General features: G+C 38.6%; 1 protein-coding gene across 4 annotated transcripts in view; it reads left to right on the top strand.

The window, feature by feature from the left end:
• Positions 1–15173, top strand: part of ARID1B (AT-rich interaction domain 1B) — a 328666-nt gene that overhangs the window by 249114 nt on the left and 64379 nt on the right. For all 4 annotated transcript variants that reach the window (XM_033054063.2, XM_033054062.2, XM_033054065.2 and 1 more), the window contains one exon: positions 12659–12838. In XM_033054063.2, the coding sequence (XP_032909954.1) occupies positions 12659–12838 (180 nt within the window). The remainder of the gene's footprint in view (positions 1–12658; positions 12839–15173) is intronic.

The raw sequence follows: 15173 nt of genomic DNA, 5'->3' as shown, positions 1-15173 counted from the left end.
ATTTTATGTACATAACCTATTTTCTGCTCACATGACTTGGAATGCAGTGTGACTTGAAGTCAAGTCCCATACATCCTAAAGAACTTTTAAAGCTGAACAGGTGTGGAGACAGACTAGTGTCAGAAGTCTCTTGGAGAAGCAGGAGTGTGGTTAACTGCTGCTGAACCCAACAATTGCCATTACTTGGGGCTACTATAATGACAGTGTAGTCTTGACTAATTGAGGTAGTCATTAAAACTTGCTATGTTTTTGAAAGGAAGGAGGATGCACATCTTGCTCTCCATTTCTAATAGACCTACTCCAGACTTTCCTTTATATGACCAAAAGTAGGGGTTTGATGTCTTATGTTTATTGAAGTCAAAGATCTTTATAAACTTTTTTTGCATCAGCTCCAGAGGTAGGGCAGCAGTAATACCTTGGCTGTCATAATCATTCAGCAAATACTTGAGGTTGCACAGCCACTTGAGCTCCCTATGTTCAGCTGTATCTACTTACTTGTTTGGGTTTTGGAAGCTGTACTTTGAGGATGTCCTTAGTAGCCAGAACTGCTCAACAAGTTAAAAGTTATTTCTAGGCATCAAACAGAAGCCCAGGACATCCCAATTGACCTTCTAAATTAGTTTCCTGAAGCTGCAGCCTGAAAAAGAAACCTTCATCCTGACCATTAGCTTATATTCCCATTCGTACTTTTGTGAACTAATGGAGATTTCGGTCTGCTTATATGAACACTCACCTGTGCAAGCACTTGTTGGGAGAATGTTTGTCTTAAAAATGTTGAAATAGGCACTCTTACTCCTGCAGAAATAAATGGTTCCTTATGTAATTCTGAAAAAGCTTAAAAAACTTACCTGCTTTTAAATAGTATTTTCCTGCTTATACAATTGGGTATACGTAGATGTCAGGTTTCAGTCTTATATTAAAATAGTGAATTGGGAGCTCCTGAAAACCATTGAATTTAATGAAAACAGTTAATGACTTCACATTATTACTCTAGCAAGCACTCTCATAATGGGGATACTTAAAGAAGCCTTATTTATTAGTGCAAATGTATATGGGTCAGAATTAATTTTTTAAAAATCTTTAATTGTTTTCCCCTTATAATTTTCACAGCGGTACATAGTTAAATATTCATGATAATGCTGATGATATGCTAAAGGTCTGAAATAGATCTGGAGTCTCAAAATCAACACAGGTTATTTAACCCTTTTCATCTAATGCACCATTGGGGACTTGTGGAGTGAAATCCCAGAGCACTGGAATAATTAGAAGATAGTAATGAGGATTTAATTAGTCCTTGAGATATGCTGAAATAGGACCACTGAGAACTTTTCTTTTTGGACATGGATTGCAAGCAGAATTGATGCCGTTGCAGCTGCTGTGATGTGCTGGAAAATATATTCCATTGCTGGAGGCAGTTTCATGGCAACATTCTGTGCCTGTCAGATCTGCGTGGACAGTGCCTGGAGTAATCACCTCCAAAATTGTTGAATAGAAGTTGCCGCCTTCTCCATCACCTTCTCCTAGTATTTTTTCTTTTTTTCTTTTTTATGTCATTCTTTCTGTTCTACCTTTATTTTGTTCCGTTGTTGACATCCAGCTTTTGAGGAGTGTTGTACAGTTTTGTGCTCTATTAAAAACATATCACAGTTGGGGACAAGGAGTAGGAAACTGCACGCTTTTAAGAGTACAGGTGTTACACTAAGCAAAATTCAGATCTTTTTGACACTGCTGCTTGTAAGGTTTATCCTCAGATCTTGTCCTTATTTAGTATTAGATCTTCACAGAAGTGATATTTATCAGTAGCTGCAATGTAGTAAATTTAAATAGCTTTTTTGGCAGTCAAGATGTTATCCAGTGAGAGGTTGTAACAGATGGGATGTGATCAGGCATTTTGATGTTCTCTTTGTGCTTTCCTACAAACACTAAGTACCAACTGAATTCCTGTAACTAAAATTTCCTAATTTACCCATTACATTTCATACAGGTATTTTCTTCCCCTTTAACTGTTTTCTGGGCATTCTTATTTGTACACAGTCATTACATAAATTCCACTGTCATGCATTTTCTTCTAACGAAATATAAATGTTCTTGCTTGTGTGGAGGACACAGAATACCAATCAGGTGTTTTGCACCTACAATTCCTGATCAGATTTATGGCTTAATACTGATATTTGATGGTAGAGATTCTTTTCCCTGAAATCTATTTTCTTCTTAAAAAGAGAAACCAGAAGGAATAAAATAGATCAAAGAATTCTTATTGCAACAAAAAAGATACTGTAGTTTGCTTTTAGATCTTAAAAAGACTTTTTCCCTGAGAATACATTTTTTACTCTCATTTGGGGATTTGGGATCTATTCAGAGCACTGAGGAGCTAGAGAATAAAATGATTCTTGTCATTAACATTCTTCTGCTTGCCATGTTAATGATGACACCACTTAAGGTTAAATCAGACTTGGTAATAAGTTTACTTGATGTAGACTGAAGTGTTTCAAGCTCTTAAAGAAAGATGCTTGAGACATGCATAGAGTGCAAACCCACAGGTATGTTTGAGTGCCTCTCCTGCACGTAGCGTTCTCCAAGTGGGTCAGTGCAGGGGAGCTGAGCTCTGTCTGGTGTGCAGGAACACTCTGCCAGACTGGGCAGAAATCATGCCTGGGAAACTGGAGTTAGAGGAATTGTGCTCTCAACAAGCAGGAAAAGTACACCACATGAGGAGGAAAAACAGATTTTAGTTGAAACTGTCAAACTAGCTCGGTAAAATACCTCTTTTTTATCTCAAGGCATGTGATGAAGTAGGAACATGATGCATGCGAGTACACGGAGCAGGTCTGTATGTGAAGGCAGAGGCATGCAGTAGAGCCAAGCACTTAGCTTTTTTGGTGACTCAAAAAGCTACATTACTTTCTTAACTTAGTGAGCACCAAATTTATCGACAGTCTTTAAAAAAAGATCGGGCCATCATTCATTTTTACCTCTATATTTTTAATTGGATTGTGAAAGTGGAAGTGCACTGAAATGTAGTGTCAGTGTGATAAGCAGGTTTTTTAAATGTGTACCGCTATTTTTCTTTGCTATTTTGATCAGCAATGCTTGCAATATGTCTACTTTGATTAGTAATCAACATCACTGGGATGAAAAGTTACTATTTTTCTCTCTGAGCTGTGAAATGCATAGTTTTGTGTCTGTCTCTCAAGTGTTTCAGGAAAACCTGCTTTTCTTGCCCAAAAGTATTAGAAATTTTGTTACTCTGCTAAAACAGGTTAATTCTTAAAGAAGTTGATCACCATTTCAGGATGCTGGTTCCAGACTGTACAGTAATTTCACGACCATAAGGCACACCGGACTATAGGACGCACCTCCGGGAGTCGGCAAATTTCGCAACTTTGTAGATCAGATAAGGCGCACCGGACTATAAGGCGCACTTTTTTTTTGCAGCGAGGATCTGCCCCCAGCTCCCCCCGCGCGGTTGCTGGCCGAGGCCCCGCCTCCACCCGGCGGGGCCGGGGCATGCCTGCCACTGCTTGGTGCTGCCTCCCCGGGGCCGGGGCATGCCTGCCGAGGCACTGCGGGCCCCCGGGCCCGCCTGTACCTGGCAGCCACAGGGCCCCGGGCCCACCTGTACCTGACAGGAGGGGCGCTGCGGGCCCCCGGACCCCCCTGCACCCAGCAGCCACGGCCCCATGGCACCGCCTCCAGACGGCAACCGCGGCCCGGCTGGCTCGTGGCTCACACTTCCAAGTTGGCAAATTTCCGAACTTTTGCCCATATATAAGGCACACCAGACTATAACGCGCACTTCCGGGTTCAGGCGAAAATTTTATTCAAATGGGTGCACCTTATAATCGTGAAATTACTGTACTTAGATTTCAGACATACACCAGCCAGTCTCAGCTTTAGGTTGATCTAATTAGTTGTGGCCTATACTAAATATACAACAGGCCATCTGCAAGAAGAATCACAGGACAAAAGGGTATGATTTACATATGATAAGGCATGCTGGGAGACAGCGAAACTGCAGAAGTAGGATGCGAAGTAGGTAATAATATCTGTACAATCAAAACTCAGATTCAGGTCTCAACAAATAAATTTTGTATACTAGCAGCTGTTCATTGCACTCCTCTGATGTTAAATCTTGTTATTCTTGGAGATGAATCTTTATTTCATTTTTTTAACTAAATTAGGGATTCTCTTTTTGAGATTAGGGAACAGAATTGACTTATTCTGAGAGAGTTTATATACTTGCCAGCAGAGAGACTTCTCAATAGAAAAGTTTCCACTGACTTCATTAGGCGGCCATCAAATTCCCTGCCTCTGGGCTCAGGGAGCAAGATAAGCCACAGCAGTTACTGATGAAGAACTTGACGGAGTGACAGTCAACATTGCTGTCACACACTTGATGTGAAGTTACTGGGTAGGATCCCTGTCCCTAGGGGAGTTTCCCATTGTGGCCCACAAACTGGGAGCTGCCCGTAGTCTGCTGTTCAACAGCACTGTGGTTGTCAGGACACTCTACTTCTTCAGTACCTAAGTTAACCTTTTTATGAAGCTTCTGTAAAGATAAACAACCTCTAATCTAAGACCCTTTATGTCTTTTTAAATTAATATACAGGACAGTGAGTTGAAATATATAATGTATATATTAATAGCTAACACTGGGTAATTCCTACCATCCCAAAGGATCCCAAAAGAATAAACACTCATCAGGGAACAGCTGCAAATCAAGGAAAGGAAAAATTCAGTCAAATCATAAATCATGATAAAAATAAGACTGAGGCAAAGGCATTTTGGGACTGAGGACAACACACTAATTTTGTGTTTTTGAAAGAAACAATATGATTTATTTTGTATGCGTGCAACAGAAGACACATCATGTATATATTTTAGTCTTGTCCACAAAATATATATAGTGTTATTCAATATATTTACTTCATGAAAAGGAAGATCTGAGTTGACTCAGAGAACCTTTGAACAGCAGTGTCTGGAGGGTAAAATTTTCAAACCTGAATTTTAGGCCATTAAGCCTGCAGGCTTTGCACATTGCATGTTATAAAATGCCATTCCCTCCTTGCTTTCCTCCCTGATTTTCCTAAGTGTGCACATTATTAACAAAACTTAGACAAATGTTGATTGTGCAAAGCAGACGGACTGCTCAGGTTTTACATATTGCTTCTGAGATTAATTCCAGCAGCCCAAGTTACCTACTGAAATTCAGGATTCCCTTCAGGGGCAGCTGGGAGGGCAGGGTGGGTGTTTTTCTATTGCAAGTCGCTGTGACACTGATTGTTCAAGCACCATAGTAAAAGCATCTCATGTAAGGCATATTACAGTAACAAATTATGTGTAAAATGGTGGATAAGCAATGTGATTTTTGTTTAGTCTGTGCATGAGCATCTCCACAAATGTCTTTCCTTCTTTGTCCTCAGTATAGCACTCAAAATTTGCGTTAGAGAGCATTATGCAAGGTTTGCATTAGGAAAGGTTGGATATTTCTTCCCCAGCTACCATCTGGGTAATCTGTCTGATCCTTCCCCAGATTCTAATTTATCAATGATAGATTATATGAATTTCAAGGCTAGGCAGTAGCAGAGGGAGGTTTAGGGGTGGGAAAAATTTAAACATTATTGCATGCTATACATAGACTGGGTTTTGTAATATTAGGGAGAGAAGCAGAGGAGATTCAGCCAGTTAACCTAATAGCACAGCTGGTAAAACACTAGGGGGTCTGGGTTAAAACCTTAGCTAGGTCATTAGTTTCCATCTTCCCCAAAGCTATTCACATTGTGAAGAGAAGCAGTCAGACAAATAAACAGTGAGGAGACTGTAAGATGGATATTAAAGCATAATAAGAAAATAATTTTAAAGAAAAATAAAACTAGTCCAGCACTTTTTCTTAAATAGAGCATGGGTCTTTTTGTGGAAATGAGAAATACTGCAGTGATCTTTGCAGGAAATCCTGATTTTGCTATGGTGATGTTTTCCTTTACTGCTGCTTCACATAAGCAAAGAAACACATCCTTGTTGAATGGATGTGAAGAAATGTGGTGGTTGCAGTGCAGATATTAGCAGATACCATTGTGAAAATAAATTGTGCAGATACCAAAGGGAAATCATGTCGCTGTTTCTCTAGCCTAGAGAGAACTTCAGATGGTTTTAGTGGTGCTCTGATGGGCTTGGAGAAGCTGGCAAGGTTTATGTGGGTTTTTATGTGGGCTGAAAAAAAATCTCAGTGTAGAAACTTGATTACGTTTTTTCATGGTTAATGGAGAAACATTAGAAGAACTTCTAATTAGAAGAAGAATAGTTCATTAGAAGAAGAGTTCTCAGAAGAGCTGAGAGAGTGAACGTCTGAGGAAAGAAATTTTGCCAAAAACTATATCATAGATATGCACGCATTTGCTCTTTTTTCTCAAAGAACTTTCTCCTAAAAACATTTCAGACATTTTTCTAAAAATGCAATGTGATTGGAAAAAGAAATAAGAAATTTTAAATCCTTTTTTTTTTAGCTTTTATAAAATATTATATCCAAAGATACTGTATCGGTGCACTGCAGGTATTTTATTTATTTGATTTAGTATTTCTTTTATCTGCCTATTAACTGGACAGGAATATTGAGAATTAGTATTTGCATTGTCTAAATGAGATTGACACTGCAAGCTCAGCCATTCATGCTTACCAACCTATCACTCTGTGGTGTGTATTGGTAAGTCAGATGCTTTGTGTGTGTCAAGCATAGGTCTGGTTGGGCATATGTTAATAAGGTGGCTTTCTGGAAAATGAAAATAGGATCTGATGTATCTCTAATGTAAAGAAATCTTGTGCCTGCTTGCTCTAGATACCAGGTTTTTTTATGCCACATGATTTCATTTTATTTACTTGTTTAATATACTTAATATAACTTAATACTTACTATATTTAATATAACTTGTTTAATATACTGGTTTATTTTCTAGTATATGCATCAAACCTTCACCAGTTTCTTAATTGCTGTTTTGTTTAGACCTGTATAACATTTTTGTCTGCTTAGATTTTTTCCAGTACCTAAATCTCTCTCACAGTGTCCTATTCAATGTTTATTTTAAGTAGCACCTTAAGCCATTTGTTGCCAGTGACAATAAGTAGTTTATGGCCAGGTAGAGCTGGCCCCCATAAGCAGTGGTACAACAGTATTTTCTTAGCTCCTGTTGTCTGTAAGCCACACACCTCCAGGTTTGACCACACCATTTGAAGATATTTGTTCAAGTACCATCTGCAGACAACCTGGCTGCATATTTAGCTTTCTGGTATCTCAGGCTTACATGAGAATAGTCAACTTTTTTTACTAGAACACTTAATTAATGTGTAAGTTGTGTTCTGTTGGATCTTTCTCTGCATTGCTCTGAGGTGCTGACTGTGGACATGTTCAGCTGGGCAAAAACCCAGACGTGGTTCACCAGTCCGAAGCCTTCCCGAGCTGTCCTTGCATCTGAAGCAGGTGGGCTAGGCAGAGTTTCAGTGTGACTGTGATGTTCCTCAGCATTCTGCCATGCTAACAGTGCCAAATCATAGAATAATGCTTTTGTTGTGTTTAGCTTTACCCTGACATGTCTATCTCAGTGTTGTTTATCCACAGATGAGCTAGATTTGGGAGTCACTTCTTTAGATGTGTTGCAGTTCTGTTGTATACTCTGGTGAAAATCTTGAGAGAGTGGATACAACCCAAACTGCTGTCTGAGGAGGGAAGGTCTGCCAAAAACTTGTGTCATGGATGTGCAAACATTTGCTCTTTTTTCTCAAGGGTACTGACCAGTGCTTTGCTAAAATACCAAGCATTGGAAATTTCTGTGTTTCTCCCCACACAGAAGTTTTTCCTTTAGAGGTAGTGGAAAATATCTCTTCACATACTTAATTTTTTTGAGCTGATTCATAAGTACAGGATTTTATGTTATTTTTCTCTAATTAGTTGATAATCAGTGTATGCATCCAGTCTGTTTCTTCTTTTCTTATTCCATGATTTTCAGAGTAATGAGCTGGTCTAGCTAGTAATAGCACTTTCTTCAGCCTCTGTCTTTGAACAAGGAGAACTTCCTTGTTCCTTACTCGGAAAGGTTCCTCACTTGTTTTGGTCCCAAGCTCTGTCACTAAGCATCTATCCCTCCAGAAAGGGCTGTAGCCTAGTGTATTTTTTCCTTAGGTAAGTTAATTTTTACAATATACCGTTGCACTTTGTACCTTTCCTCATTTTTTATTTATCAGATGCGTAAGTTAATGATCTGCTATCACTGTAAACTCCAAAGTTTTTGTGAGGTTAAAATGGGTAAGTGTTGCACATGTTTTCAGGTTTAATTCATTCATGAAAATCGATGGACTACTCCTGGCTTAAATCAAAAGACTTCTCATTGACCATGGGTTAAGTGTGTGCCGGTAGTTGCTGTCCATCAACTGATATACAATAACCTGTTCCTTTGCAGTCACTTCCTTTTTGTTTGAGCTTCTATTTTTCTGTGCAGTTTTTTCATATTCAAGCCAAGATTTTAAAATACCAAAAGAATCCATCTGAGATTTTACAGCAGCAGAATGTTCATTGGGTGTTTTTCATGGGTAGCGCTAAGGTGATAGTGTTCAAGAAATAGGTGGGCTTGTATTGGCCAATGTACAAATGTAAGACAGCCTTAGTGCATAATTTCATTAAGCTTTAGTAATTTACTGTTGTATATCTGTTTTGTGTATACATATGCCTGAGGGAAGGACAAGGTTTTAAATGTTTTTGAAAAGGCATCATAGGTAGTATCAGCTATATGATGTGTATTACCAGGTATTAGTGCTCTTTAGAGCATCAGAAGCTTAATTTTTGTCTTTTCCTTCATCAAAGGAGCAGAAACACTTCTATCATAAGCATGGCTTCATTTTTTTTTCCTCTGTGTTTTGCTAAAAAGAAAGAAGAAAAATAACATGCTATCTGACCACTTTTAAGCACTCTATGTATGTTCAATCTGAACATGCAAACATATTTCATTATTGTTATGGTGTGGTTATTGTTAATAGTATGCTACTCTTTCACTGAGAACAAGAAAAAAAAACCTGCAAAGATGACTCTGCAATGTTAAAATTATTTTAATACAGTCATTCTTCACATATGTAAATTTAGTATAAAAGCTAACTAAAAAGGAAGAGAATGCTTCTGGCAGGGTCACTTTATTCAGCTATTTCTGAAATAACTTAGTTTGCCAAAGCCTGCTCAAGTGTTTTTTTCAATAAGTAATCTTTTGTTGTGATGGCGAGTAAATCGTCACCTCTATCTCTTTTTATCATTAATATTGAAGGAAGGGAGTAGATTTGTTAACTGATGAGTATGTTGCCACTGCAATTTTAAAGGCTTAATTCATAGCTGTTTCCTAGCAGTTTAAAAGACAAAACAACCCACCTTGTTGTCACAAGGGTTGACATGTCAGATGCAGTCTGGCTGTTGAATCACTTCACTTCCATTACTCCAGTGCACCTCTAATGCAATTCTACTTCCATTTTTACAGAAGAAAACTTTATCTTAGATCTAATTTTCTGGAAAGAAAATTTATTTCTTTTTGTATCGGCTATAAAATGAAGTTGAACACTAGGGAAAATGTGTGTAAATAAGGAAAAATGAATGTATGCCAGCTGCTCCCTTTCATTTCTGATAAGATTTTTGATTTGATGTTGTTTTTTTTCTTTATGATGCATGAATGTTAATGTATTGACTGGGAACCCTTTTCTCTCTAAGACATCTGAGCTTTCTGCAAATATTTAAAACACTTGAAATTCATGCACTGATCTCTGGATGTTGACTGGGCTATCATGGAGGTTGAGGAGGATAGACTCCTCTGTGTTGTAATGGAATCCAGATCACAGTGAGAACTGTTCTTTGCTACTCCACATCTCATCTGTAGCTGAAAGGACTTCTCTGTTCTCTGGGAGGAAATTGGAGCATGTCCTGTTTTAATGCCATGCTTCAACGTGCCATACAGTGAATAACAGAACATAGTATAGCATAGATATTCTCCTGAATTTCAAGATTCTTTTTCCTTAATTCATTATCTTCCTTCAACAGAAGATAGCAAAGCCAGCCTTGATTTGAGAGGAATCCTACACCCTCTGAGATGATGAAACTCATACCTCACATCAAAAGCAGTTTAGGACTGTGTTCCTTTTTTGTTGTGTTAATCAACATCTTTATTAAACTAAGGCTAGAGCATGAGTTTGAGTAGTATCACATGGTTATCTCTGCTCTTGAGTTACTGGCATGCCCCCTGCTTGGTTTTGGCCAGTGCTCCCTGAGCCACAGCCCAGAGCATGGATAAGGCAGGACAAGGGACTGTGCGCAGAAATCATACAGATAAGATTACCAGGACTGAGTGGGAAGGTTTATCTGGATGGACCCAAGTGTGCCACTCTCTTCCTGGCATATTTCATTTGTGATTGTACACATAGATGTACACTCCATTCCACAGCATCCAAAATGAATGAGGAGTTTACTGAAGAAGAGGTCATATGAGTAGAAACACTAATTTTTACTTACTACTCTTGTCCCTTGACAAGTCTTTTTGACAACAGCAGAGCTAGTTAAAACTGATAATCTCCATGTTTTTTGTTAGACATTAGTCCATGTTCTCCATTAGCTTCAACAACCAGCAGTCCCTCTGCATCACTACTGGAAATTACTGTGCAAGTAGCTGTTCAGTGTATCAGCCTTCCTCGTGGTATTAAGAAAAGCACTGCTTGCAGTAATAATGGGGCTGAAAGACCTTAATCACTAGGTCAGTGTTTGGAAAGTTACCTCATATAGATTTAAAGCTGAACAGAAAGAAAACTTCTCACTTCTTTATTAGACACAGGAGTAACTTTACTATCTTTATAATAAAAACCTTGGTGTGACCAGTACAAATTTTTTGATTCAAATGGATCCCACAAGAATGATATATGTGGTGTATGTCATGGGCATTTATTTTGTACAGGCATACAATTGTGTTAGGTTTCTAAATTACTAGCAGAAGACATAGGCTTTGTAATAAGAGTTGCGCCCAGAGTGGAACTGTTCTAAAAATCAAGAAGTCTGTTTTAAAATAAAGCTAAATGGAGAAGGTCACACAAGTTTTCCTTTGGTGAAGTGTAGCGTTTTCTAACCACTACAGACCAGTTTCCAAGCTGCCATTTTGCACTCAGTTTTTTGCTGTGTCATGTGTCAATGTCTCCTCTGCCTCCGGAGCAAGTGCCAGGCTCTGACTTTGCAGTTCACGTGTGATCAAGTTCTTTGTCTTGGGACTTGCACAAAGCTCAGGAAAAATTGATGCATCTTCTGCCAAATCTTGCAGTTGGAGTTTTAGTACCATACAGGTTGAGCTGTTCATAGCATGAAAGAACTGGGCACAAGGGGTGCAAAGTCATCCCATCTCCTGGCTTTACTCCTTACAACCTGCACCTCAATCTTTTCAGTTATGAGTTTGATCACGTGCCTGGATATGGCTCAGAAAAAATTACCTCTCTTCATTATCAGGCATTGAGTGTCTGGGGGAGGGGGAGAGGGTGATGTTTGGTGCTAACCGGTGGGAGGACACCCCATCCCTCTGAGAGACTCATCCTTTTGTGCCACACAGCCAGGCTCCCTCCTCAACCGGCATGGTGGCAGCACAGCCAGAGCTGTGGTATGCACGGGTTTTGCCTCGCAGGGAAATGGAAAGATGAAATTTTATATGCGAACAGAACAGTAAAGAAAGCGGATTTCCTCCAGAAATAAAAAAAACCCACCTAGATTTTGCTAGCACATCCCCTTCAACATTCCAAGCAGCACTAAAACCTTTCAGGGTATAAAAGAGAAGAAAACCAGCATCCCTACATAGCTATTTTGTGGACAGGATTGAAGGATTTTTCCCAGTTTGTGAAAACTTTAAAACCCCACCACAAAACCCTCTTCATCCTTCATTTAATAGACTTAGTTCTGTTCCTTCATGTGAAGTTTCTAAATTTGATACTGTTTCACTAGGTTTCTTCCTGTAGCTTTTGAACCTTAAATTAAATTGGGATTCATTAATACTTTACAAAAGGGAAAAAGAAGAGAATGAAATGGAATGTGCAAGGGAAAGACTAGAAAAAGGACCTAGACCACAAATACATAACAAAATAACTGTTATTTCTGGCTGGTATGACTAGTCTACACCTAGAGGTAAATTTTAGCTCTGGTGAGTTTGTTGGCAGTAGAGGAGTATTTACAGTGGATTTCTATATGCTGAAGTGAAGCATTTTGGTATAGACGTATAATTTTGGAAGATGTAATACTCCCAGCATAAGTCATCAGGCAAATTCCCTAGTACTGCTAATTAAGTAATGCATATAATTGCCTTTCTTTTTTTTTTTTTCCAAAAAGTTGTTTTAATTTTTAAAATTAGCACCCATTTGTAACTAAGCAGGGCTGCCCAGTCTTCATTTACAAGTAAAGGTTTTCAAACCTTATGTACAGGTTTTGGTGGTTGAGACATCATTGTTGACTTGGAGATGTATTTGGTTTTGTTTGTATGAACAGCAGCAGTTTTCTGGGTTTTCTTAGTCTGAGATAACTAAGGAGGGTTAATTTATCATAATACCAAAGGTTTTTTAAAAATAAAGAACAATTGCCTGAATATTAATTTTTGCTTTGGTGCTTTTCTCCCTATAGGTTTTATGGCAGGCATACAGAGGAACCCCCAAATGTCCCAGTATGGACCTCAACAAACTGGATCTTCCATGTCACCACACCCTTCACCTGGAGGTCAAGTGCATCCTGGAATTGGTAGCTTTCAGCAGAGTAATTCAAGTGGTACTTATGGGCCTCAAATGAGCCAGTATGGGCCACAAGGTAAAGTGCTTGCTGGTAACAGATACAATAATCTATATATATTTTTTGTAATATATGTATGTAGTGTATGTGAGTAGGTATGTTAAAAACAACCAAAACACACACACAACAGTCTCTGTAAAAATAAAAAAAGATCCTAAACAAATAAATCTGTATCCAAAGGTGCAGCTGCACCTTGTGGAAGAAGCTAAGCTGTTTCTGTTATTAGCACCTTTCTCTATATAAAAATAGTGACCTTAAATTAGGCAAGGAAATTATGAATCTGTGGCATTGCCAGATCTATTGTTTAGGAGCCCAAGTATGTCATCTCTGTGATGAGGCTGCCTTTGAGCAAGCATGGAATAAGGGTCACAACACCGATCCCAAAATAGGACTTCTTTTCTTGGATGAAATCCCAAGGCCAACCTGAAATTGCGTGGTGACTTTGAGGGTAAAATCTTCTAACAAGCATAATAATACAGTGGCTACTGTGGAAATAGAATATTGAGCTCTAATGCATATGGTTTGTGAATCTTAACTAACCCTTCAGACTGAGAGAGACAGTTCCTTTTATTTTGCTTGTTTGACAGAATTGGTGGGGGAGTATAACAAAAGTAGAATACACAATTTCTGCCCCTGGACAACCTTGAACTTGTCTATTGTTTTGCCTTTAAGGGGTAACCTTTATAAAGTATGCATCTGTTTGGGGTTTAATGAAGTTGAAGTCAAGCCACGGTATATATAAGGGTCAATATTTTCTTTAGAGGTACATAAAGAAGCTTTTCTATTTCAGCACTTCCTACTGTTGCTTTCTTAATTAAAAGCCTCAGAAAGGACTTGAGCCAGCAATGGGAATTTCTGTAGGGTTCAGTGACTCTCCCATGCTAGCAAAGATGGTTGTTTTAGTCTCCCAAGTTTCTGAGAACTAGTTCTGATGTTTGTTTGCAAGGAGCCTTGCTGCCCTATGCAATGTTCCTTTCTGTTTCCTCTCTGGGTAGCATTTGATTTAGTGTTCTGAGCACAGGGCTACAAGCCAAGATTTCCCAGTTTCTAATTTTGGCTCTGCATTTTACATCATCTTTCAGCTTAGGCAAGTAGATTCATTTCTTTGCTTTGCTTTCTTTGACTATAAAATGGGGCTAGCAATGCCTTATAGCCATGTGTGAAGATTAATTACCTAACTCCAGTTGACTGGTGCTCTCCTTTTATTTGGAAAGCATTTTGTGGCCATAAAATGCTGTCCAAGTGCTTATTTTTATCTGCACAGTGAGCAACTAGCTTAACTGGTAAAAAATCCAGTGGATTTATGATGTGCTATCCTGACTTCCAGCTGTACTGCTGCTGCTGAGATTCCGAACCATGGGAATAGTGGGTGTCAAGTGCAGTAAAACATTAACCATCCACACTGATTGAATGGAAAGGTTTTTGTACTAAATCAATGCATTTAAGTAACACGCCAAATACTACTTTCTTTTTTTGCTTGAGTTCAGCAGTTCTTTTCCTCTCTCTGTAGATGAAAGTGCCTATGTAATGATTTTATGGGTCATGGTCAGGAAGAAACTGCTATTAAAAAGTGAACTTGAGGGACAGGAAGAAAATGAGCATCATTGTCATTAGCAGGCCATTTCAAAAGGGTTTGGTGAATTGTGTGATGGATAAAAACCATGTTCTTCTGCCAGTGTGTGGAAAGTACCAGTGATTCTATGCATTGGTCATCATAAAATTAGGGCCTTGCAGACTGTCAGCTGTGTAGGCAACAGTTAGACCAGAAGAATACTACATTTTCACCAGATTGATCTAACCATTAATAAAATCCAGGGATGAAGACAGTGATATTTCCATGTTATGTGTTTACCTGGACTTAAGGTTTTAATAGCACTTTTTCATTTTAAATGCAATTAATCCATAATTGCAACTCTTAACATACCCTATTACAAAGCATAATCATATGTCAGCAATGATGAATATATGATAATGCTATCCCATTTGCCTTTTTCTACCAAAATAGAAAATACATTAAAAATTACCTGGGTTGAAACCAAGTTCTTGAATTATTAAACTAAAGTAATTCTCATGGACCTGATTTGTTTTCCATGTTTTGTTCACATGGGCCTTCTTCCAGAATATTGTTAAGCTTAAGCTGGGTTTGACATGACTACTTGTATTTTCATATATGCATCAAAGCATTCTGGACACTAAGCTTTTGATCCAACTTTGAATACTGGATTTCACTGTGTGCTGTCTGAAAACAATTGCTCAAGGCTAGTTCCTCTGTGCAATGGAATTGCTCACCATAATAAAGACTACACCATTAAGTTTGGACTGGAAGTATTAGCCCCCAGTTCATGAGAGCAGA

Source organism: Catharus ustulatus, chromosome 3 (genome assembly GCF_009819885.2).
Source record: "Catharus ustulatus isolate bCatUst1 chromosome 3, bCatUst1.pri.v2, whole genome shotgun sequence".
Classification (NCBI taxonomy): Eukaryota; Metazoa; Chordata; class Aves; order Passeriformes; family Turdidae; genus Catharus; species Catharus ustulatus.
Note: the sequence above shows the minus strand (reverse complement) of the source record. Positions and strands in the feature narration are given on the sequence as shown.